The sequence below is a fragment of the Myotis davidii genome, unplaced genomic scaffold (assembly GCF_000327345.1).
Source record: "Myotis davidii unplaced genomic scaffold, ASM32734v1 scaffold329, whole genome shotgun sequence".
In the NCBI taxonomy this organism is placed as follows: Eukaryota; Metazoa; Chordata; class Mammalia; order Chiroptera; family Vespertilionidae; genus Myotis; species Myotis davidii.
In genome coordinates this window covers 174,332-197,951 of record NW_006300374.1, presented here as the reverse complement: position 1 = coordinate 197,951, position 23,620 = coordinate 174,332, and the positions used below count along the sequence as shown (strand labels likewise).

The 23,620-nt window shown below is 39.4% G+C and overlaps 1 protein-coding gene across 3 annotated transcripts in view; it reads left to right on the top strand.

Moving 5' to 3' along the window:
• MGAM (maltase-glucoamylase) overlaps positions 1-23,620 on the top strand; it is an 82,580-nt gene that overhangs the window by 30,480 nt on the left and 28,480 nt on the right. For all 3 annotated transcript variants that reach the window (XM_015572685.1, XM_006777076.2, XM_006777075.2), the window contains exons 8-25: positions 625-724; positions 2,778-2,890; positions 3,188-3,313; positions 4,759-4,890; positions 5,040-5,156; positions 6,221-6,334; positions 8,026-8,110; positions 9,683-9,800; positions 11,561-11,732; positions 12,960-13,076; positions 13,618-13,772; positions 14,900-14,984; positions 15,808-15,864; positions 16,332-16,456; positions 19,023-19,111; positions 19,763-19,812; positions 20,219-20,386; positions 23,392-23,544. In XM_015572685.1, the coding sequence (XP_015428171.1) occupies positions 625-724; positions 2,778-2,890; positions 3,188-3,313; positions 4,759-4,890; positions 5,040-5,156; positions 6,221-6,334; positions 8,026-8,110; positions 9,683-9,800; positions 11,561-11,732; positions 12,960-13,076; positions 13,618-13,772; positions 14,900-14,984; positions 15,808-15,864; positions 16,332-16,456; positions 19,023-19,111; positions 19,763-19,812; positions 20,219-20,386; positions 23,392-23,544 (2,076 nt within the window). The remainder of the gene's footprint in view (positions 1-624; positions 725-2,777; positions 2,891-3,187; positions 3,314-4,758; positions 4,891-5,039; positions 5,157-6,220; positions 6,335-8,025; positions 8,111-9,682; positions 9,801-11,560; positions 11,733-12,959; positions 13,077-13,617; positions 13,773-14,899; positions 14,985-15,807; positions 15,865-16,331; positions 16,457-19,022; positions 19,112-19,762; positions 19,813-20,218; positions 20,387-23,391; positions 23,545-23,620) is intronic.

Here is a 23,620-nt window from a genome sequence, read left to right as displayed (position 1 = left end):
AGTCTATGTTGTTCTCTATAATCCACAAATGAGTGAAATCATGTGGTATTTATCTTTCTCTGACTGGCTTATTTCACTTAGCATAATGCTCTCCAGTTCCATCCATGCTGCTCAGGGATTCTGTTTTAATTGGGCAGGGATACAGCTCAGGTTGAGAACTACTGTACTAGTTGAACGTATGGAAGACCAGCTCAATTTCTAAACTCTACTCTTGTAAAGACTAGAAGACCCGGTATCTCAAGAAGAGCTCTAGTTGCACATTAGAAAGGCACCCGATTCTTATTAAGGCTTAATGGAGCTTTTTCGGGGGGGGGGGCGGGTAGGTCAGGTAAGGCAAACCTCTTTGAGAGAAGAGCTTTTCAGAACTCCAGATATCACATGCTCTCACATTCCTTTTAGATAAATGGTCATAGGTGGCTTATTCAATATGTGAACACTTGTTTACTTGGTTAGCATCAACTAAATATCAACCTTATATTTTCAAAGTTTAGTTATGCCTTCTTTAATCATGAGTTCCCTGTCAATTACTCACATGATTAACACTGATTTCCTAACTCATTTCTGGCCAAGTGGAGTTTAGACTACTAGACTGTAAATTTGTGGTTTTGAATTATCTTTCTGCAGGATGGAAATAACTTGTATGGTGCACAGACATTCTTCCTATGCCTTGAGGATGCTAGTGGATCGTCCTTTGGAGTGTTTCTGATGAACAGCAATGCCATGGGTAAAGGACTAAGGGAATAGTCATGAAAAAAGAAAGCATCAGAGGGATCTTCAGTCCCTTTCTTACAGCTTGATGAGGAAAGGAATGGAGCCCTTTAGGAATGGTTGGGCCATAGCTGAAGGCCTTGTGTGTGATGAGTAGGGATTTCCCTCCTAGCTTATGACCTTCCTGAATGTGTTTGCCTCTGTTGGAATATTTTCTATTATAGAGTTAAGAGAGCAAACTATAACCTATTCAGAGACAGTTTCTACCAATTTGCTGTTCTCCTTCTTTAGACTTCATCCAGAAGAGGGGTTGATATAAGCTCAGGTGGCAAATAGCCAGTTGCTCTTGGCCTGATGATGAAGTAACTGGGCCTAACCAGGGAGCTACAACTGAACAGTGAGTGTCACATTCAGACACTCCAAGGGTAGCAAGATAAAGGAGTGGCAAGGGTCATGTGGAGCAAGATCAGATTAAGATCAAAGAGTGTAACCTTAAGGACTCTAGAAAGTAGTTTGAAGATTTTAGATTAGATCGATGATTCTCTTTTTCTGCCTGCAAAAGTAACAACGGATTCTAGTGGCAATGAATCAATCAGCACAGGAGTAGAGATGTATCAGACTCTCCCAGGGTTGATGGTGGGCATAGGATATTGATCCCAAACCTCTTTTCAACTGAGGATCAATGGACTAGATCCATGACACTCAGAGCATGACCCACAGATAGTTCTTACTGTCAGTTCTACAGTAAGATTAGTATAAAAATCAAGAGTAAACATTGTTGTAGCATCCAAGTGCATGCATAAACCATTTCCTAGTAATTCATTTTCATGTTATTTTATAAAAGTATCAGTTTAAAAAGAATTGGAAATTTAAAAACCAAGATCTGAACCTTCACTACAGATCATCTGAGAATCTCTCCAGGTGATCTAAGATTGTTATAAGATACCTAATAGAATTTTAGATGATTCTGAGATACCTAGTATTCTAAGAACAGATTGAGATAGTACAAGGATTATCAGTGTCAGGTAGTTGAAAGGAACCAGATAATAAGGGAAGGAACACAGGACCCTAGATACTCTGTGTGAGTTGCTCCCATGGCTGCAGAGTACATTTCAGTAGATTTTGAGGTCTGTTATCTCTAAATGCAAAACAAGGTATAGGGAGACTCACTTCTGGGATTTGTGATTGGTGCTTAGAGGGACTGTGAATTTACAGTATCATATCTGACTTTGTTTCTAGATTGGCTCTTGCTTGGTGTGAGATTCACTGAGGCTACTGCCTCAGTGGGTTATATTCCTGCAATAATGGTGGATGCAGAGTAGGAACAACATGTTATATAGTTGTGAATGTCAAAGAAAAAGAGTTTCTCTATCCCCTTAAGTTTAATATTTGGGGCCTGTGAATGAAACTGACAAAGGACAGGTTAATAAGAGAAAGGACGGAGTTTATTTACACATGCAACATGCATATGCCTAAGCGTGCTCAGTGGAGAGCAGCTCAAGGGAGTGTTACAATTTGGAGCTGAAATATAATCCTAAAAGGTAAAGGTGAGGGGGAGAAAGGCACTTATGATAAAAAAAATTACTTTTTAGAGGAAGTGGGAGGGATGAAAAGCACCTATGGAAAAGCAAATAACTTTTCAGGAAGATAAACGAGCCCTTAGGACAGCGGTTCTCAACCAGTGGGTTGCGACCCCTTTGGGGGGTCGAATGACCCTTTCACAGGGGTCACCTAAGACCATCAGAAAACACATATATAATTACATATTGTTTTTGTGATTAATCGCTATGCTTTAATTATGTTCAATTTGTAACAATGAAAATACATCCTGCATGTCAGATATTTACATTTGACACTCCAGTCACCAATTATCTAAATCTGTCACAGAACCAGTGCTTAGACTCCCATGTGCTGCCAGGGTGGACTTTGATTGTCAGTTTGTCCCTTTGTATACAAAATCTTAGGATCACTTTATTAATATTCAGATGGCCGCGATCCTCTGATCTAAAGCTTTGTAATTATCAAGAATAAATTCTAATTTTTATTTTCTTCATTTTTAATCTATCAAGAGGTTGCCCTCCAGCCCACACCAGCCATCACTTACCGCACCATTGGGGGCATTCTGGACTTCTATGTGTTCTTGGGAAATACTCCAGAAGAAGTGGTCCGGGAATATCTAGAGGTAAAATTATATCATGGTGACGACTGGGAAAGTCCTAAATAGCACAAAGAAAAGCAAGTTTACTATGCATGTGTGACTCATTAAAATCTGCTATTATAAATAGCTATTGTAAATCTATTACAAATTGACCCTACTCTTGATGATTATAAAGGGACTGGGAAAGTGGACTAACAGTCCAACATTAATGAAAAAGTGTGTTGGAAAATGGAGTATGTTTTGTGCCCCTAAACCAACGCTTAGTAGAGGCTTTTATTAAAAATAGAACATTTCCTAATTTTTATTTCAAACATCTTTCAGCTCATTGGACGACCAGTCCTACCTGCATACTGGGCACTTGGATTTCAACTCAGTCGCTATGACTATGGAACCCTAGATAACATGAAGGAAGTTGTGGAGAGAAACCGGGCAGCACAGCTCCCTTACGTAAGTAAGGTTTTAAAAATTCCTCCAAAATAAAAGAGTTCCCTTGGGAAATAAGAATAATTATTTATAATTTCTCCACCTGAGTTTTTAAAAAATATATATAATGTAAAAATTTTATTGGTTTTCAGAGAGGGAGAGAGAGATAGAAACATCAATGATGAGAGAGAATTGTTGATCGGCTGCCTCCTGCACACCCCCTACTGGGGATCAAACCCCAAACCCAGCCATGTGTTCCTGGCTGATGCTCTATCCACTGAACAAAACCAGTTAGAGCTAGAGTGGTAGACTTTTTTTTTGTTGGGCCAGACATTCCTTCAAGGACTGGTTCTTTATAGTAGGAAATATTACTTAGAGACCATGATTATGGGGTTAGGAGGCAATCTGTTTTTGTCTCTATTTTTTTCTTATCACATTTTTTATTAGTAAAATTTTCTTATACTTACTATATTAACTACACTTCATATAATACATTTTATTTACATAATGCATTTAGTTCTCAAGGCTTTTCCCCCCTAGTTTAAGTGAGCAAAAAGAGATAGTATATACATGTAATCAAATATTTTTATATTCTGAATAAATTTGAATGTGCCTGTTGTATAATCCGAAGTAAAATTTTATAAGTGAAACAAAGGGAAAAGCTCAATAGTCTCTGGAATAATCCTCTTCTCTCCCTTCCCCAGCCTTTTGGAGGGCAACACCTAGATCCTAGAGCAGTGATGGCGAACCTTTTGAGCTCAGCGTGTCAGCATTTTGAAAAACCCTAACTTAACTCCGGTGCCGTGTCACATATAGAAGTTTTTTGATATTTGCAACCATAGTAAAACAAAGATTTATATTTTTGATATTTATTTTATATATTTAAATGCCATTTAACAAAGAAAAATCAACCAAAAAAATGAGTTCGCGTGTCACCTCTGACACGCGTGTCTTAGGTTTGCCATCACTGTCCTAGAACAAGAGTCAATTTCTTTCTGGGTCCCACTATTTTCATACAGGGGGAAGGATAATCACTAAAAAAAGACTTGAAGTAGAGCAGCACACAACAAAAAGCAGGGTGGTGAAATGAGGGAGAAGACAGCCCCTGCCCCCATTATCTTGTGAATGGGGTAGAATTTAGGGCCTGGCTATGTTTTCCATAGCCTCAGTGATTTGTTGCCATGGTTGTGATTTGTTTCTTAGATTGTTTTTTAATCCCAATGGCCAAGCAACAAGCTAGGATGATGTGGTTAACCTGATTCCAGGCCTTAGGGAAACAATGTGCCACTTGTTTTGAAATCACCATTGGAAAAAGAACCACTTACACACCAGGGACTGATTATGTACCTGCTTAGAGCCCAGCACAGTCTGTGTGTCTCCTGAATAATAACAATGATAATTGAACTGACTCATTTAACAGGGAAATTCCCAGGAACTAAATGGAGGAGTACTTTGTGTTCTTCTTTCAGGATGTTCAGCATGCTGATATTGATTATATGGATGCAAGGAAGGACTTCACTTATAATCCAGTCGATTATAAAGGCTTTCCTGATTTTGCTAAGGATTTGCACAATAACGGACAAAAACTGGTCATCATTGTGGTATGTGCCATCCTCATTTACCCCCAAACCTGGCACTTGCTCTTTCTTGTCATTACATCAAGCTCCCCTTCCTTTGTCCCCAATTCCCGGCCCCCTTTAAGTGCCTCTAGTTTAAAGCTCGATCATTAAGGTATTTTTCTCCTTCTTAGGATCCAGCTATCTCCATCAACTCTTCCTCAAGTAATCCCTATGGCCCGTATGACAGGGGTTTAGATATGAAGATATGGATCAATGCTTCAGATGGAGTGACTCCACTCATTGGGGAGGTAACTTAGTGGGGAAGTTGGGGGCTAGCAGAGGGGCTGTGTGTGTGTGTGTAATTGTTTTGGTTCATGTTCTCAGATATCTTATATATGTTAGGAATAAACTTTCCTTGTTCCTTCATCCCCAAATACTTGCCAGCCATACGAGTCCCTTCACAGTCAAGTCCCTTTCAACAATAGCCCCCATACTAAATATGCACGTCCTCACCCCCATTCATTCATCAGCTGATTGTAGTCTTACTGCTCCAGCAAATGGTACCAGTTATCCCAATAATTGGCAAATCCATTGGAATTGTTTCATCCTTTTTCTTACTTGATTTCTCGGTAGTATTTGACAAGAATGACTACTTGGTTTTATTGTCATTGTTTTCCATGAAGGTGTTACCTACTGGTTCATTTCTAATACCTTCGAAGTCCTGCATACATAGTGTCTGAGGAGAAGTGGATAGGAAAGGGATAGAGAAAAGTAATTGATGGTAGAACCTACTATTTGTAATGGACCAGTTGACATATATATAGTCCTCCCTCTCATTTATCATTCCTAGAAGTGGGAGTAGAGAAAGTGAGAAGGAAGGGTGAACCAGAGTAGAAAATTAGAAAGGACTTAACCAATTTTTTAAAAATGAGTTTTTATCATGTGACTGTGTTTGAGTCCTACTGACACTTATTCTAGGTATTTGGAGTGCTTCACATTCCTGGAAGAACCTGTGCCCAAGCCCTTCTGTTGCCTTGATCATATTAGGAATTTCTTTTTCAAAATACTCTCTTTTAGCTGAAACGGGTTTGGCTCAGTGGATAGAGTGTCGGCTTGTGGACTGAAGGGTCCAAGGTTCGATTCCGGTCAAGGGCATGTACCTGGGTTGCGGGCACATCCCCAGTAGGAGATGTGCAGGAGGCAGCTGATTGATGTTTCTCTCTCATCGATGTTTCTGACTCTATCTCTCTCCCTTCCTCTCTGTAAAAAATCAATAAAATATATTTAAAAAAATACTCTCTTTTACTCTATATTCACGTCATTTACTCGGATCAATGTTTTCTTCTTTGTTTATTTTTTTCTTCTCCTGCAGGTCTGGCCTGGAAAAACTGTGTTTCCTGATTACACCAACCCCAAGTGTGCTGTTTGGTGGTCAAATGAATTTAAGCTTTTCCACAATCAAGTGGAGTTTGATGGAATCTGGATTGTGAGTTCTTAATTTTTTGATTATTTTCTGGCTAATATTCAGATAGTGTATATCTATATAACTGAATCATGGAGCATAGAGGGGAGAGAAGAAGAGGAAAGCCAGTATGGCAGTAATTCTAAGCATTCCCTATTTTGTGTGTGTTTCAAACTATTGAGTTGGCTCTGATTTCTAGAGACCCTATGAATGACTGAAGTCCACAGTGTCCTGTCCTCAAGAGCTCTGCTCAGCTCCTGCAGACTCATGCCAAAGGCTTCTTTTATGAGGCAGTCCATCTCATACTTGGTCTTCCTCTTTTCCTTTTGCCTTCTATTTTCCCCCCAGCATTAATATTTTTAGCAAAGAATCCTGCCTTCTCATGATGTGTTAGAAACAGGACAGCTTCTGTTTTGTCATTCTTGCCTCCAGTAATGTTTCAGGCTTAATTTGCTCTAGGACCTCCTTATTCATCTTTCTGATGGTCTACAGTATCCACAGATTTCTCCTTCAGCACCATATTTCAGTTGAATCAATTCTTTTCTTATCAACCTTCTCCAATGTCCAACGTTCTCATCCATTCATAGTAATAGGGAATACAAAGGTGTGGGTACTTTTACCTTTGGTCTTTAATGCCATCCTTGCTCATGATGACCTTTCCTAATTCTTCCATTGCTGTCCTTTTGAGTCTCAGCTTTCTCTTGATTTCTTGGATGCAGTCTCCATTTGAATTGGTGACTGAACCAAGGCAAGCACAATATTTAATAATGTCAGTGTCTTCATTATCTATGTTCAAGTTGTGTATTTCTTTTGTAGTCATGCTTTTTAATGTCTTGATGTTCAAATTCCGTATTTTTCTATTCCAATAATCTTATCAAAATGTGTAGCTTAGAATCAAAATCAGATCATTAGGATTAGAAGTAATCTATTGTTGTTGTTTTTTCCCCAAGTCAGCACTTCTTTTACAAATGAATGAACTGAAGTAGAAATAGATCATACTCTTTGTATTGTCACAAGTACATAAATTGTTGAATTATCAGTTCAGGATCTTTTCATTTGGAGATATTGGATAAATTTATCAGAGCCAGAGTACCATGTGTATGACAAAACTGTGGCTGCAATAAAGGCAAATGTCTTATATATTGTCAAATAAAAACAAATGTAAAACTACAGATGTTCAGCAAAATTTGGAGAGCTCTAGAGTTGAAGATTTTTTCTGTTTATAAGAGAAATGTAGAAAATTCAAACAATATAGAGAGCTACAAAGATGAAAGCAAAACCCTCTAAAATGATATTGACCAAAGGCATATTTTGGTATCGATCTTTCAGACCCCTCACTTGCACATCCATCAGCACATGTTCGCTCTCTCACTCTCTTTGCTTATGATTGTTTTTTTATATATGCATATTTGTTATGTGTGTATTCATAGCTATATTTGGATATACAGAGAATATATAAGTTTACATATGGTACTGTATAAATTAAGATCTTTTTTCACCTAATGGGTTTGGAAATTTTTTATTTTCTTTGATTATAGACAGCTATAATTTTAAAGGGATTTATAAGGACCATCTCCATGAAACCTTCAATGTATAGAGAAGATAGGAATATCTATTTTTCTCCATGTATATACGAACCTCTTTAAAAAAAAATATCTGGGATCATTTTTTTGAGTCCTCAAAAAAAGACATAACTTTTAACCTCTGTGTTCTAGGATATGAATGAGCTCTCCAACTTTGTTGATGGTTCACTTTCAGGATGTTCCACAAGCAATCTTAATTATCCTCCATTCATTCCCAGTAAGTTTTAGTAGTTAGTCTAATTAAAGTGGCAATGCATATTTGGTATTTTAATTTCATAAGGATATATATGAACAACTTGGCAAGAGAGTTTGTACATATGAGTGCATATAGAAAGGAGAATGTGGGTAATATATAAGAAAAACTAAGAAAGAAAATAAAAACACTCCATGCTTTTCTAAAGGAGGCATCAATTCAAAAAGGGGCAATCTATTCATTCTACCTATAGTCTGACCTGTTTCTAGGGGAAGGTCTAGAGAAGTTGGGGTGCAGAAGCTAGAGGCTAGTGGTTAGTCTATGTTGCTCTAAAGCAGGGGTGGGCAAACTTTTTGACTCGAGGGCCACAATGGGTTCTTAAACTGGACCGGAGGGCCGGAACAAAAGCATGGATGGAGTGTTTGTGTGAACTAATATAAATTCAAAGTAAACATCATTACATAAAAGGGTACGGCCTTTTTTTTTTTTTTTTTTTTTTTTTTTACACGGGGGCGGTCCCGGCCCGGGGGCCATAGTTTGCCCAGGGCTGCTCTAGAGTCTACTCCCAAAGGTCAGGGCTTACCACAGGGAAACCAGATAATCAGGCTTGGTCTTCAGATAAGGCTCAAGTGTAATGATATCATGAATGTGAAGAACACACCTGAAACATAGGAGAAAAGGAAGCCAGAATGACTGGCTTGGGAGGTCAAAGTCTAAGTCATTGAATATGATACAAATGAACTCTGATTGAACTTTGAACACCACTAACTTTGAACAGGGTGTGGTCTTGAAATCCCAGCATTTATTGTAGAAGCTCCCAGACAAAAAGTGTCTTGATTAAGAAAGGAATGAGTTTCTAGAATTATAGCATCTTATGAAGACTTCCAGTCTGGTGGGAAAGTAGGAAATTGGAGCAGATGCATCAGAATCAAATGTTGAAGGAGTTGGATAGGAGGCTAAACAGTTCACACTTTATTCTTTTTGTGAGGGAATCTGCTTATGTTTTAATAAAAGGAACTATATAGTAGTAAAATGGTTTTGGAAGTATTAACCTGGCATTAATATATAATATGGATTAGAAAATCAATAGGTCAGAAGTCAATAAGCCATTAGGAACCTTTTGCAATAGTTAAAATCCAAAGGTCATTTGGATCTGAACCAGAGTGGCACAATCAGAGCAGAAAGGAATAGATGAATGAAAGAGAGATTGGGCAATTGTTCTTTATAATATCTGGTCAATGGAGAGATGGGTTGAGAAATTAATTTATACTTTCATCTGGTATTTATATTTTTGAACCATTTAACTTAGCTGAGTTTGAATAATTCAGATTGGATCTCAAGTCTAACTGAATCATCTTGTTCCAAATGCCTGCCTCTAGTCACATGAGCACCCAAGTGGGAGGATGTGTATGAGCCAACACAATTTCTTTATACATCAGAGTACTACCCCTTTGATAGTGAGGAATCTGTGTGATCATTTGCAGGATGGCCACAGTAAAATGCTTGCCTGGTGAGAACGATGTCAGCTTTTATGACAGTCGAAGAATAGGGAATGTGCAGTGTAAGCACTCACTCTCTGACCCTTTTTTCTCCCAGGAGTCCTGGATGGGTACCTGTTCTGCAAGTCTCTCTGCATGGATGCAGTACAGCACTGGGGCAAGCAATATGATGTCCACAACCTGTATGGCTACTCTATGGCGATTGCCACAGCAGAGTAAGGATACTATTGCTATGGACATCAAACATAGCACATTCTTGATCTTGCTAGATACTAGGTGCCGGTGGTTTACTTTTAAGAACTTTGCAAGATAAGTATGGTTATTATTACTGAATGAATGACGAAACTACCTAGGGAAGAAGGAGTCCCATAAATATTCATGGAAAGTATGAAATAGAAGAATGCATGAATAAATGAAAAGTTGGAAGGAAAAAAGAGAAGTAACTTGACTAAGTTCAAACAGCTAATACATTGTAAAAGCAAAATTTAAGCACAGTTATGCATGAATCTAGGCCCATGTATTTTCCTCTCTGCCACACTGTCTTGTCTGGAGGGTAGAGGGTTAGGTAATTAAGACTCCATGTGCTTTGGGGTCTTAGATGCTGGCTCTGCCTTCTGTGCTGTGCCTGCCTTTGTGTGTGGACTCAAATTCTATAGTGAAGAAAAGGTATTGAGAATTTACTCTTTACTGCAACTATGACAGAAGGAGGCCAGACCAAAACCACATTCATTCATTAGCAAAGTCATGGTGTGATTTCAGCCTTCTTGAAAGTTGTTAAAAACATTGTAAAGCAAGTGTTTTTAAGAATATAACAGATTTCTTATTTTAAAAATATAGATGATATCTATAATAATAAAAGTGTAATATGTCAATTAGATTGGACAGCCAAATGACCTTCTGGATGAAGCCAGGGCTGCAAGGGCTGAGGCAAGCTGCTACGGCTGTGAAGGCCAAGCCCCTTGCACGAATTTCATGCAGTGGGCCTCTAGTATCTTTATATTTACTTAAAAAATATTCACATAGATACATAATTTTAAAATGTCTTTTATTATTACAAAACTAGAGGCCCAGTGCACAAAATTTATGCACTGGGGGGTGGGGGTGTCCCTCAGCCTGGCCTATGCCCTCTTGCAGTCCGGGACCCCTCACTCCTTATTGTCCACCTGCTCTCTGCTCCTTACTGCTTGGCTTGCTGCTCCTTAGTGCTGCTGTGGAGGTGGGAGAGGCTCCCGCCACCATGGCTGCACTCACCAGCCGTCAGTCTAGCTTCTGGCTGAGTGGTGCTCCCCTTGTGGGAGCACACTCACCACCAGTGGGCAGCTCCTGCATTGAGCATCTGCCCCCTCGTGGTCAGTATGCATCATAGCAACCGGTCATTCTGGGCGTTCCACCATAAAGGTCGCTTAGGCTTTTATTATGTAGATTGTGACCAAAGTGTTTCTACTTAAAGAAGAATTTAAGTCCCAAGAAGGGGTTCCTATGTTCATTTGTGTGTATGTCTAAAATCACACCCTGTGAAAGACCAATGATTAGGACGGGGTAAAAGTATGTCTACAGTTGTTTGTATGGAAAAGAATACAATAAATAAATAATAATAATACAAGAATAAATCTGATTTTTGCATGTTCACAACTGTAAGCCTACTTTTGCCCCACCCTGTTTATACACAACTATATGAAGTTAAATTTTGCCTTTGTTCCATAAAACTTGTATGCCTGTTGTTAGTAGCCTTTTTAAGTCTGCTTTGGAAAGTCTTGAAAATTATGGAGTTATTGATGTACATAAGAAAACACCTTAAAATAAAACAAAACATAAATATCCTTAATAATTCAGTCTGCCCCATCAGCATCTCTAACTCCACCAGCAGAGAACTAGAAGAGGCAGATGGGGTTTTGACTTCTGAGGCCCTTGGTATATGTTGCTGGGCTGAGACATACTAAGGTTGCACATTGATTCCCACTCTATCTCTTTCTAGAGCTGTCAAGACTGTGTTCCCTAATAAGAGAAGCTTCATTATAACCCGTTCCACCTTTGCGGGATCTGGAAAGTTTGCAGCTCATTGGTTAGGAGACAATGCAGCCACCTGGAATGACCTTCGATGGTCTATTCCTGGCATGCTCGAGTTCAATCTTTTTGGGATCCCAATGGTGAGTTCACATCCCAAGTTCTCTTACGACCCTCAATTTCCAGAAAGCCTCATTTTAGAAAGTTTTCAAATCATAAGACCCTACCCTCCATGGCCCAGGGATTTCATATCTTGAGAGTGTGTGTTTCATCTACACAGTATGGCTCTGATCCCACCACATTCTTCCTTGCATTGTCTTATAAAGATAGAAGGTTCAACCTTGAAGTCATATCATTGGAACATTTCTTTCTATTCTAGTATAATATACACACATGAAAGTGCACATATCCTGAAGTATACAGTTGATCAATTTCACAAACTGAATATATCCATGTATCCTGCACCTCGGTGAGGAAACACCATTACCAGCACTTTAGAAGTGGCTTTGTCATCTTTTAGTTAAATTCAACATATATATTTATTGAGCTCCTACTATATGCAAGGTATTGAGTTAGGTATGCATGGTGAGGGCAAAGAAAAACATACATATAGTAACAGAAATGCCTCTCTTTCCCCAAAGAGTTTATAATTTAGTAAGAGGAGACATATATAAACAAACAATTATGACAAGCTGGGGTAAGCGTGCCAACAGGGACATACACGTCAACTGTTAAGGGAATCCTGAGAAAGGACTTAACAAGATTATAAGGAACAAAGGGAGTCAAGAGAAACTTCATGGAAAAGATAGCACTTGAGTTTAACTTTGAAAAGTGGATATAATTTTTCTGACTCATGTGGAGAGGTCATTTTGATGGGTCTGTGAGGGTTGGTGTGTAAGACTAGAATGGTAAGTAATGCTGGAAAGATGGGTTGGAGCCAGGTTTTGTGGAGCTAATAGGATAAGCTGAAAGGAGACTGGAAATTTTTGAATTGATGAGTAACAATATCAGGTTTAGGTGTTGGAAAATTAATTCCAATAGCAGTGTGGTCAAAATAATAATATAAATAACATTTCTAGTAACTGTTCATCAAAAAGCTATTGTGTGTCAAGTGTTTTACTTATTTCACTTAGTAAAACCCTCTGTAACTAATTAGTGCCTACTTTACTGGTAAAGTGAGGAAACTGAGGCACAGGAGGGTTAAGTAAGTTATTCAAAGTCACTTGGCAGTAGAGTGGACACAGGATATAAACCAATTCAATCACACCATATTAGCCTTCTCAGTAAGAGGTTAGCAAAGTTTAGTTGAAGTCCCTGGTAGAAAGCAAAGGGGGATGAACTCCCTTTGAGCTGACTGTGTGTCCTTCCAGGTGGGTGCTGACATATGTGGCTTTGCACTGGATGCCCCTGAGGAGCTCTGCAGGCGGTGGATGCAGTTGGGAGCTTTCTACCCATTTGCCAGGAATCACAATGGCCAAGGGTACAAGGTAAGTCTCCCAGGATATAGGATGTAAATAAATTTGGCATCCCTTAGGACTGCATCTAAGGAATGTGTTGAGCCATCCTCCTACCTGGTGCTCAATCAGGCTAATTTGCACCACTGTTTGCAATCAACCAAGACCTATGATGCACCATTAAAATGCCCTGTGCCACAGCCTCAGCTATTTCTATGCTTCAGTCAAGAAAATGGCGAGTCTGTAAAGGTTTTTATCAAACCTCTGTATACTTTATCAACATTGCTCATATTGTAATGAGAATCAAATGAGGAGATGCTTCAAAATTATTGAACCGGCAGTCTCTCTAGAGAGCACCCCTAAAGAGTGGGTGAAGGGAGCTGAGTTTCAAGGTGAAGAATGGCCACTTACTTGGTGAAATGCTCTCTCTTTCCCCAACTGTACTGATCAGAGGCCAAGCTTCCAGGTCTTTCAGGAAGTAAACTCTAGGTTGGGATGAATGGGGTCTGGAATTCTCCAGATACTTCTGTTGTGCATGGCCAGCTGACAACTGCAACATCTTCCTTCCTTCCAGGCCCAGGATCCTGCCTCCTTTGGAGCCAACTCTCTGCTGTTGAATTCCTCCAGGCACTACCTTACCATCCGCTACACTCTACTGCCCTATCTGTACACTCTCCTTTATCGCGCTCATAGTCGGGGGGACACCGTGGCCAGGCCCCTTCTGCATGAGTAAGTCCACCTAACCCAAAGGCCTTTTGTTAATGCAACTGATGACATTGACTATATCATCATATATAAGAGTGACAATTGAAACAATTCAAACCCAGTGGTATTTGCAATGCTATTGTTGCCTAGATACTATTTAAGTATTACAGCCTGTTCTCTTTTGGGACGGAAGCTAGATTAAATGTCATGGGACTGGGGTCTTTGTTCTGTCACCAACTAACTCTTTATCTTAGACAAATCATTTTAGTTCTTTTATCCTTAGTTTCTTTAATCTTAATTTAAAGGATTTGGTAGCTTGAACTTGATGGTCTCTGTTGTAACGCACTATGTTCAGGCTCTAAGACTTAAGAGGCTTTCCTTATCAAAATACAGTTAATGTCCTTATGTGTCTGACAGTTTAGGCCCTCAAGCACATATCTGCTTTATTATATATTCACTAGAGGCCCGATGCATGAAATTTGTACAAGAGTAGGCTTTCCTTCCCCCTGGTTGCCGGCACCAGCTTTCCTCTGGCACCTGGGACCTGGGCTTCCCTCCCACACCCAGAACCCGGGCTTCCCTCTGGCCACTGGCAGGCACCTGGGATTTAGGCTTCCCTCACAGCCCCGGCTTCATCCAGAAGGTCGTCCAGAAGGATGTCCAGTTTAATTAGCATATTATTTTTTATTATTATAGATTATTTGGGGTAAGTTTTTGCCATCTCCTGGAATTCTCTTTAAAGGCAGCTAACATAAGAGAGAAAAAGAGTAAAATTGTAATTATCTTCTATTTTTTGTGATCAGATCCAGTTTCTTTTTGATGGTCAGCTGAACTTTTAAAATGTACAACTTACTTTACTTATTTCTTTATAAGGGAGATATGGCAATTAGAATTCGGCCTTGAACCTGCCTAAGCCTAGCATAGATACCGGAACAGGAATGTCTGTTTAACCTGGGGAGAGATTAGGAGGGTACATGGGCTAGAGGAAGCAGATCTCTCTGCAGGATTGGGGAGGTGGAAGTTGAATAGGCATCATAGAAAAATTGGGGGAGTTTTCCCTGGGAGGGAACCTGCATGTTTTGGACAGGCTGAGGGGAGAGCTTCCGGGAAGCATTGGCTCACATCTCAGCAAAAGTCTCTCCAATCTCCAGGTTCTATGCGGACAGTAACACTTGGGATGTGCACCAACAGTTTCTATGGGGGCCTGGCCTCCTCATCACTCCGGTTCTGGATGAGGTATGTGTTCCCATAGGGACACACTGGTGGTGTCAGCTTCTGTTCCTGCAGCCCTCTCCTTGGAACCATTTCTCTTCTCTTTATTCCAAACCCATTTCCAACATGTGTGGCTGAGTCAGGCTTGATGACAATGTGCTGGGGAGGTTGTATATCTGATACTTTCACATTTTCTTTCCTCTAGAAATCTTTTTTCTGACCAAGTTCTCAACCAGTGTAGAAGCATCTACTGGCAACTCTGGGTTTAAGAATAGTCCTATTTGTTGTCAGATCATCAGAGCAGATCAGTACTTGTTCTGTGAAGTAGAGGCAGAAGGATGTAATGGCCCAGGATCACTCTAAAGTCCAGGGCACAGGGTGGAGGGAGTCAATGGGGGAAGAGGGGTACATCTGTAATAATTCCAAAAATAAAGATAAATTAAAAAAATAAAGTTAGGGTGATGAATGTGAGATTGTTGCCTGTGTCACTTAGTACCAATGTGATCTAGGTATGTCATCATGCTAATTCCTTAGCTGTAAAGTGAGATAATAATAATCCCCATCACTGGGGACTGTTGTGAAGTGTGAATGAGATAACCAATGTAAAGCTGGAATTTTTACCACAACATGTTTCAATATTGTCATTATTCTTAATGTGGTTCCACTTAGGATTTTTTCTTGTTGTTGCTCAGTTATTGCCTTTATTATTCCCATTAGAAGAAAGGCATGATTCGATAACAAGGTCAAGAAATGTCATTTATGCACTCTCTATATATGGTAAAGAAGTTCCCTAGGGAATGCTTTCAGAGGCTAGGCCATGAAGAAGTATATTTTGTTTTCATTTCAGGGTGCAGAAAAAGTGATGGCCTATGTGCCTGATGCTGTCTGGTATGATTATGAGACTGTAAGTAGCACTCACTTTTCTTACACTTTTCAAGACCACAGCTGCAGCTGTGTAGACAAGAAAGGAGTGTTTCTGTAATGTCTTCTGTAATTTGAGCCGAGTCAATGAAATGAGCCTAAGTGACTTAATGTCAGTCATGATGAAATCCGATAAAAACTCAAGTAGAATGTCTCATGGGCAAATGCTGGAAGGGCCAAAGGACAATTTGAGCTTGGTCATGAGTTAGAGCTATTCATTCATATAATATATATCAAATAGCCTCAACATGGCATACACGTGCCCCCCAAAACCAATTGATGACAAAACCTATTGTTTTTGACTTTTCCCCTTCTCTTGTTTGATTGTCCAACTAGACAGTAATTCAGCTAGGTGGTAAAGGAGAGAGCCAAGATAATTCAGCACAGGGATGAAAGCTGGAGGTGAATGTCCCATCATGGCAATGTGATTGATTTGTCTTCATGCTTCAGGGGAGCCAAGTAAGATGGAGGAAGCAGAAAGTGGAAATGCAACTTCCTGGAGACAAAATTGGACTTCACCTTCGAGGAGGATACATCTTCCCCACCCAACAGCCAGCCACAACCACTGTTGCCAGGTACAGCATGACTGAGTTTCCTTTAAGGGGCAGGCTAACAAAGCTGGTCATTTCTGTGCCCATCTGTTCCCATGCAGGAGATGCTGACACATCATGTTGAGGGTGGGGAGTGGGGAGGAAGACGCTCTAGTGTATGTGGTGTATGTATGTGTGATTGGTCATTAAACTCTGCCCCTAGGCCTCTTCTGAGGAAGCTGTGATTTAGAACTGCATCCAGATAGATTTTGAAAGACCTTAAACCAGTGGTTCTCAACGTTCTGGCCCTTTAAATACAGTTCCTCACGTTGTGACCCAGTCATAAAATTATTTTCGTTGCTACTTCATAACTGTAATGTTGCTACTGTTATGAATCGTAATGTAAATATCTGATATGCAGGATGGTCTTAGGCGACCCCTGTGAAAGGGTCGTTTGACCACCAAAGGGATCGCAACCCACAGGTTGAGAACCGCTGCCTTAAACCCTAATCTTCCTAAACCCCCTTGAGAGAGAATATTTTTAAAAAAATCCTCTAGCCAGTCATTCTGTAGGTTTTAATTGATATTTCCAAAGTGAAGATCTCAACCGGTTGCTCCCCTGCTTAGAACAAATTCTTTCATTAGTAGGGCATTCAAGGCTAGTCACAATCCGGTTCCAAGTTACTTAATAATTGTGCCTCTGGGTGCACATTAGCACATACCTGTAGACCACCATCCTGAAAATCTTGCTATTCTCCAAACATACCCTTCTATTTTCCTGCATTTGGGTTTAAGCACTTATTATCTTTTCCAACATTCTTTGCCTGGTATGTTCTTTTTTTTCAAATTAAATTTATTGGTTAATAAAATTATATAGGTTTTAAGTGTAACACTCTTTAATACATCATCTGTATATTGTATTGTGTGTTCACAACCCCAAGTCAAATTTTCTATCACCATACACTCGACCCCCTCTACCCTTCATAACCTCTCCCACCCCCTTTCCTCTGGGAACCACTATAGTGTTGTCTGTGTCTATGAGTTGTTGTTTGTCTTGTGTGTTCACTTGTTGCTTTCAGTTTTATATCCCACATTTGAGTGAAATCATATAATTCTTGACTTTTTCTATATGACTTATTTCACTTAGCATGATATTCTCAAGATTCTAACATTCTTTGTCTGGTGTGTTCTTAATAATCCTTCAAATTAAACTCAGATTTTATCTGCAGGAAATGTTTCCCAACTCTTCCAGCAAAGGGAATGCTGCCACTTCCAACTTTCTGGTCATATGTTATACTTTTTTGGTGTTAAGCTGATTTTTTTTCTTGCCTCCTTAATATCGTTAAATATGCCAATCATAGTTATTTTATACTTTTTACCTGAAAATATAATTATTTAAAGTCATTAGTGGAATCAAAATCAATAGTTGTTTTTGCCAATTTCTTTTATGCTGGCATATTATCTTGTATGATTAGTTGTTTTTGTTTTTCAAATGTGGTGATCTTAAAATTCCAAATGTGGGTCTCATTCTTCTAGAGATGATTTGCTTTCTCTTTGATTGCAAGCCAGGACTGCTGCCTTGGATCACATTAGCTCCCTGCAGGGACCATGGGTTGTATTTTATCTAGGATCAAGTGGTATTTTAGTGGGTGGGTCCTTCAGAATGTCTGGTATCCTCTAGAATATCTAATCCACCACACTGCTAGAAGTGTCATTCTGGACTCCTATAAGTATTTTAACTTTTGTGTCACACTTTACTTTCTTCTTTGATTGTCTGGTGAATACATTTAATATTTCCTACAATATTTAAGGTCATCAATGGAGTGTCTGTTCATCTTTGTATCCCTTAGATTTCCTAGCAAATGAAAACTACTCAACATATGCATGTTAGATGGAAGCAGGTGATTTTGTTGATAATGGGATCCAGCTTGCATAGGGCATAGTGGAAGGCTGAGCTGTGACAGAATACAATAGACCGTGAGGTCAGTGAGGGATGCCACATTATCAGAAAATTGGGAGGTAGATTATGTCCATCTGTTTCACCAACTTACTGAGTAGTGTTTTGTGTTTCTTATTCATAATTATAAAGCAGATACTTGGAATGTTTTCTTTTACTCTCAAAACAAACTAATAATAAATAATAAAATTAGGAAAGGTGTCATTTTATAGATAGACCTTATTGTGTTTTATTGCTTTCTGAGTCAAAATGGTTCTCTGGCAGGGAAAAAATGTATCCCCCAGCCACAATTAATACTTCTGCATGTAACATCTCTTAAGTGATTAGGCAGAACCAGTTATTGTCTAGGATTGCTGTGTTTTCTAATAGTTTGTATCCTAAATAATACTTGCATTGGTAGTTTTTGTTGCAGTTACTGTGTGATTCTGGTGCTTAAATTTTTTGCCTCCTACATAGGTGTTTATTGCTAATGTTTGGGGCAATGATTCTAGAGAGGGATGCACCTGTTGATTTTGCCTTTGTGCCTGAAGAAAAGCAGAGCAGTCTGATGCTAGGATCCTTTTCCATCTGAATCTGATCGTCATCCTCAGTTTATCTGACAAAATTCTTTGAGTTTTAAGTCTTGGTCTCTTAAATAAATATCTTCTCCTACAGTCGACGGAACCCTCTTGGTCTTATCATTGCCCTAGATGACAAAAAAGAAGCAAGAGGCGAACTTTTCTGGGATGATGGGGAAACGAAAGGTGAGCCAATGTCACTATTTATGAACCTGCGTCTTTGAGCTACCCCTCTGGTCATTCAGCTGGGGGAGATATCTCACCAGGCACAGTAGCATTCATCACTGGAGAGAAGAGTTTTGTTTTAGTAGCACTGTTTATGGCAGGTGGACCACTGATGGAGGAAAAACACATTTCTACCTTGTAGAATTCTCCCATTGGCCAGCAATATTCATAGGCTCTCATTTTATTGTCTATGGGAACCTGAAAGGTGTTTTTAACACCATTCCTGCCATTTAATGTGGACATCTTCCCCCAAAATACTACTGAACAAATGTTGATCGTATGAAAAAACATAACCAGTGAAAAGGCAGTGAAAATCTAGCTATGTGTCTATATCTAGTTTCTTAGCACATTTTTCTGTCTCCAATATACTAATGACTCTTGAGGCTTGAGCTTAGGAAATAGACTCACTTAAGGAATATTCCTTGGAAGCACATGAAAGGGGACCTTTTCAAGGTTAAAGGAGAAAGGAAAAGGGAAAACAGTGGCTTGGCCTTGGAGACTCTGTCTATAATCTTGTCCTTCTCAAGATGTAGCTTCAAAGACAGCCAGAGTAAAAAACTGTTCTCCTCTGTGGGCAGATCAGAGTCTGACTTGTCTTTCTCTCACTTTCAGATACTGTGGCCAATAATCTTTATATCTTATGTGAGTTTTCTGTCACCCAAGTAAGTAGCATATTTTTGTGAATCTTAAGTGTGGGCTTTTGTTGGTCCACAAGACTCATGTGTGTTTGTGTATGTGTGTAATTATACTTGTAGCTTCATATGCATTTATGGTATAGGTGAGCACATTCTCCTAATAACTGAATCAATCATGTTAGTTAGAAGGAGGCAATGAAATGAATAAATCAAAGCAGTCAGTTTTTTAATAGTAATTATTAAAAATCTCTCTTTCTCTCTCTCTTCCTCCTCAGGGAGTATCAAAATACATTTGTACTAATTAAGCACAGATGAGTAGAGATAGCCAAGAGACATTCAAACCCATTTTGGGTATCTGATCTAGGATGGAATATTTGAGTGACTTGAGAAACTGTGTTTTATAGTTAGATCTTTGTGCTTAATTGTTTTGCAGAACCGCTTGGATGTGAAGATTTTGCAGTCAACCTACAAAGACCCTAATAATTTAGTATTTAAAGAGATTAAAATCCTTGGGACCCAAAAACCTAACAACATTGTAGTGAAACACAATGGTGTACCAACTCAGGTTTCTCCTAAAGTCACTTATGATCCTAACCAACAGGTAAAAATCCCTTTGGTTGAGACAGTTTATCAAGAATTCTTCACAGCTCATGGTGTTCCTTCTTACCAAGGTTGCATGGGTCCTAAAGGACCAAAGTACACTGAGGCCTGGAGTGGAAAGTCAGAGGGTTAGGAGAGAAAAAAAAATGAGGAGTGGGCTAGCACTAGAATGAATGAGGGAGCTGCTGGGAAACTGGGATAGAGGCAAATAGTCTTTTCATCTACTCCCCCACTGGCCCCAGTCTTCTGTTCTCTCTGGGACAGAAGAAGTGTGGGGAACAGAAATAGAGGAAAAGTAGATCTGAAAGCTGATGGCTGATGCTAGAAAGGTAAAGAAGGGAAGGGGTCCCCATTAATGAAAAATGTGAAAAGAGGTTTTTTTTTAACTGTACTGAGATATATTAGTATAAATTCTCACTACAACACATACATTTTTAGAAAAAATTTTAAGTCAAAGAATTTGACAAGTCTAGGTAATTAATGGCTACTTATTTGGTTAGATGATAACAATAAAATAACTTTTCATCAGTTGTGATAAGATATGATGCTCCTGAGTAGTTGTAATCAGTTCCTCTGATATTTTAACACTAGAGGCCTGATGCACAAAATTCGTGCAAGGGGCTTGGCCCCTGCTGTGGTGGTGGCTGGGGCCCTCTGCCGCCTCTGCCTTGGCCCCCGCCAGCACAGCTTCATCTGGAAGGATGTCCAGTCTAACTAGCATATTACACTTTTATTACTATAGATTATGAGGGACCCTTTCCTCAAATACTTATTACTACAGGTATGATCTGGGATTGGGAGCTACTGGGTTAGCATGTTTCTGAGGGACCTTCCAAACTTAAGAAAATAAGTAAATTTAGTTGTCTATTATAATGATATATCAGTGACATTTGACATTTTGTCCTCATAATATCCATTGAGGATGCATACATCATAAAGTTAGAAGTAGTATTACATTTTTGTTGGTGAGTACAGAAAAGTGCAAGCCATTTGACTGATTCACATATGAAAACAAATTCAATACATGTTTGTTAAATAGATAATTAATATAAGGCCAACGGGGCTCTTTAACTGTTTCAATTTGATTTGTGAGGAGACACAATATATACATATGAAACTATTGGGAAGGGGACAGGCAACCCAAACCAACATATGCAAAGTGTTAACTTATTCTAAGTCAGTGTTCAAAGCTTAATGGAATATTGAACAAAGTCCTTGCAGAATATAGGGCTGGAGCTGGACTTTGAAAGACGATGCATCAGCTAGAGATTCATTTGGCTGCAAGTGTCAGGAGGCTCAGCCAAATGGTGGTTTAAACAAGTTGGATTTTTTCCTTTATGCAATAAGATCTTTAGAAAGAGGTCAGTTGCTGGCATTGATTCAGTGGCTCAAGGTTGTCAGGGTTGATATTTTTTTCTTCTCTTATGATTGGAAGTGCCTCCAGCTTAATTCCAGTCACTATGGCCTTGCTTTAGTATGAATAAAAAGAGGAAGCAGGAAAGAAAGAAGCAGTCCCTTAAATCAAGAAACAAAAGCTTGGCTCAAAATTTATCTATTAATGGCCACAGCTTTAATTCTTAAGTGGGAACTTTAGTATTCTAAACTGAAATAGTAAGAGGATAACTTTTATGTAGGGCAGGCAACTAGCAGTTTATTCCACAGATGAGCATTTGTGAGGATAAAACATTCAAGGTTGAGATGTCAGAATGAGCCAATCTAAGGATGGCCTTGTATTAGTAAGAGGTTAGCCTTTCATTAGTCTGTGCATATTGTATAACTAGGACAGGTAGGATTCACTTTTGGAAGGAGATCAGTTTGGACAGATAACTTATGGTCAGATTTTGGAAGGTCTTAGTGCTAAAACGAGAAGGATCTGATCTAATGTCAAAGGGTCACTTATTGACCCTCAGCTCAATGTTTAAGAGAATTGTCATGGAGGGGGATGGGATTTGTAGTCCAGGGAAGGGAAGTGCAAGATGAATTTAGACTGAGAAGAGACTGGAAGAAGGATGATAATCCTTAGAATGTATTTTATAGTTTTGGACAAATGTGAACTTTCTCTAAGGAAATTGCTAAAGAAGAGACAATATAACAGTATATAAAAAAATATTAGATATTTGAATTAGAAAGTGGGATTTTTTTAAATATATTTTATTGATTTTTTACAGAGAGGAAGGGAGAGAGATAGAGAGTTAGAAACATCGATGAGAGAGAAACATCAATTAGCTGCCTCCTGCACATCTCCTACTGGGGATGTGCCCGCAACCCAGGTACATGCCCTTGACCGGAATAGAACCTGGGACCTTTCAGTCCGCAGGCCGACGCTCTATCCACCGAGCCAAACCGGTTTCCGCAGAAAGTGGGATTTTTAAAAGTTTTCAAGTTTTGAGGCTTTGGCCTGCAGAAATGAAGAGGTTGGGGTGTTAGAAATAGAAGGAAATGGAATGATTTTGCCAATTCACCAATTTTGCAATTGATGAAACAGACCCAAGGAATTGAAATACTCTAAGTTTCCACAGCAGAATGGAGATGAGAACCCAGGCCATGTTATTCTTATTCCTTTGTTCTAGCCATCAGTCTAGACCACTGGGGGACACTGGTTTGGGGGAAAGAGGGCAAGAAGATAAACTAAATTTGGAATGACACTTGTGCTTGTGTGTGTTATGCTACAAGGGGAAGTGCAGAAGCAAGCCTTCCTGACAAAACAAGGAAGAGGAAGCAGGTGAGGGAAGGAAAGAAAGGAGTGATTACGGAAGATTTTATTTTATCAAATTCTTTTCAAAATGTTATATACAAGATTGACATAGAGTTGTGACATCTGCCCTGTTGCCTTTGGGTGATTCCTGCTCCTACTCCCCATATAGTTCTCTCCATAGAGGCTCCAGTGGTATGCCAGTTGGATTATTCAGTCTGGTATGATTTCTATTCTCTCCCCAAAGAAGTTTCAGATTTTGCAAGGCCTGTGTCCTGAGGGTAAATTTCCTTGTCACTTCCCCATTCCCACAGGTTGCTCTTATCACAGGACTTGATCTTATCCTGGGAGAAGCATACACTGTGGAATGGAACCTGGTGATGGACGATGTAGAAAAAATAGACTGTTATCCTGACGAGGATGGTGCTTCTGAAGCAAAGTGCACTGCCCGTGGCTGTGCGTGGGAGGTAAAAATGCTGATGGTGTTATCATACTTAAATTTCTCTACACTTAACCTACAATTTCATGAGCATAGCACCAGTA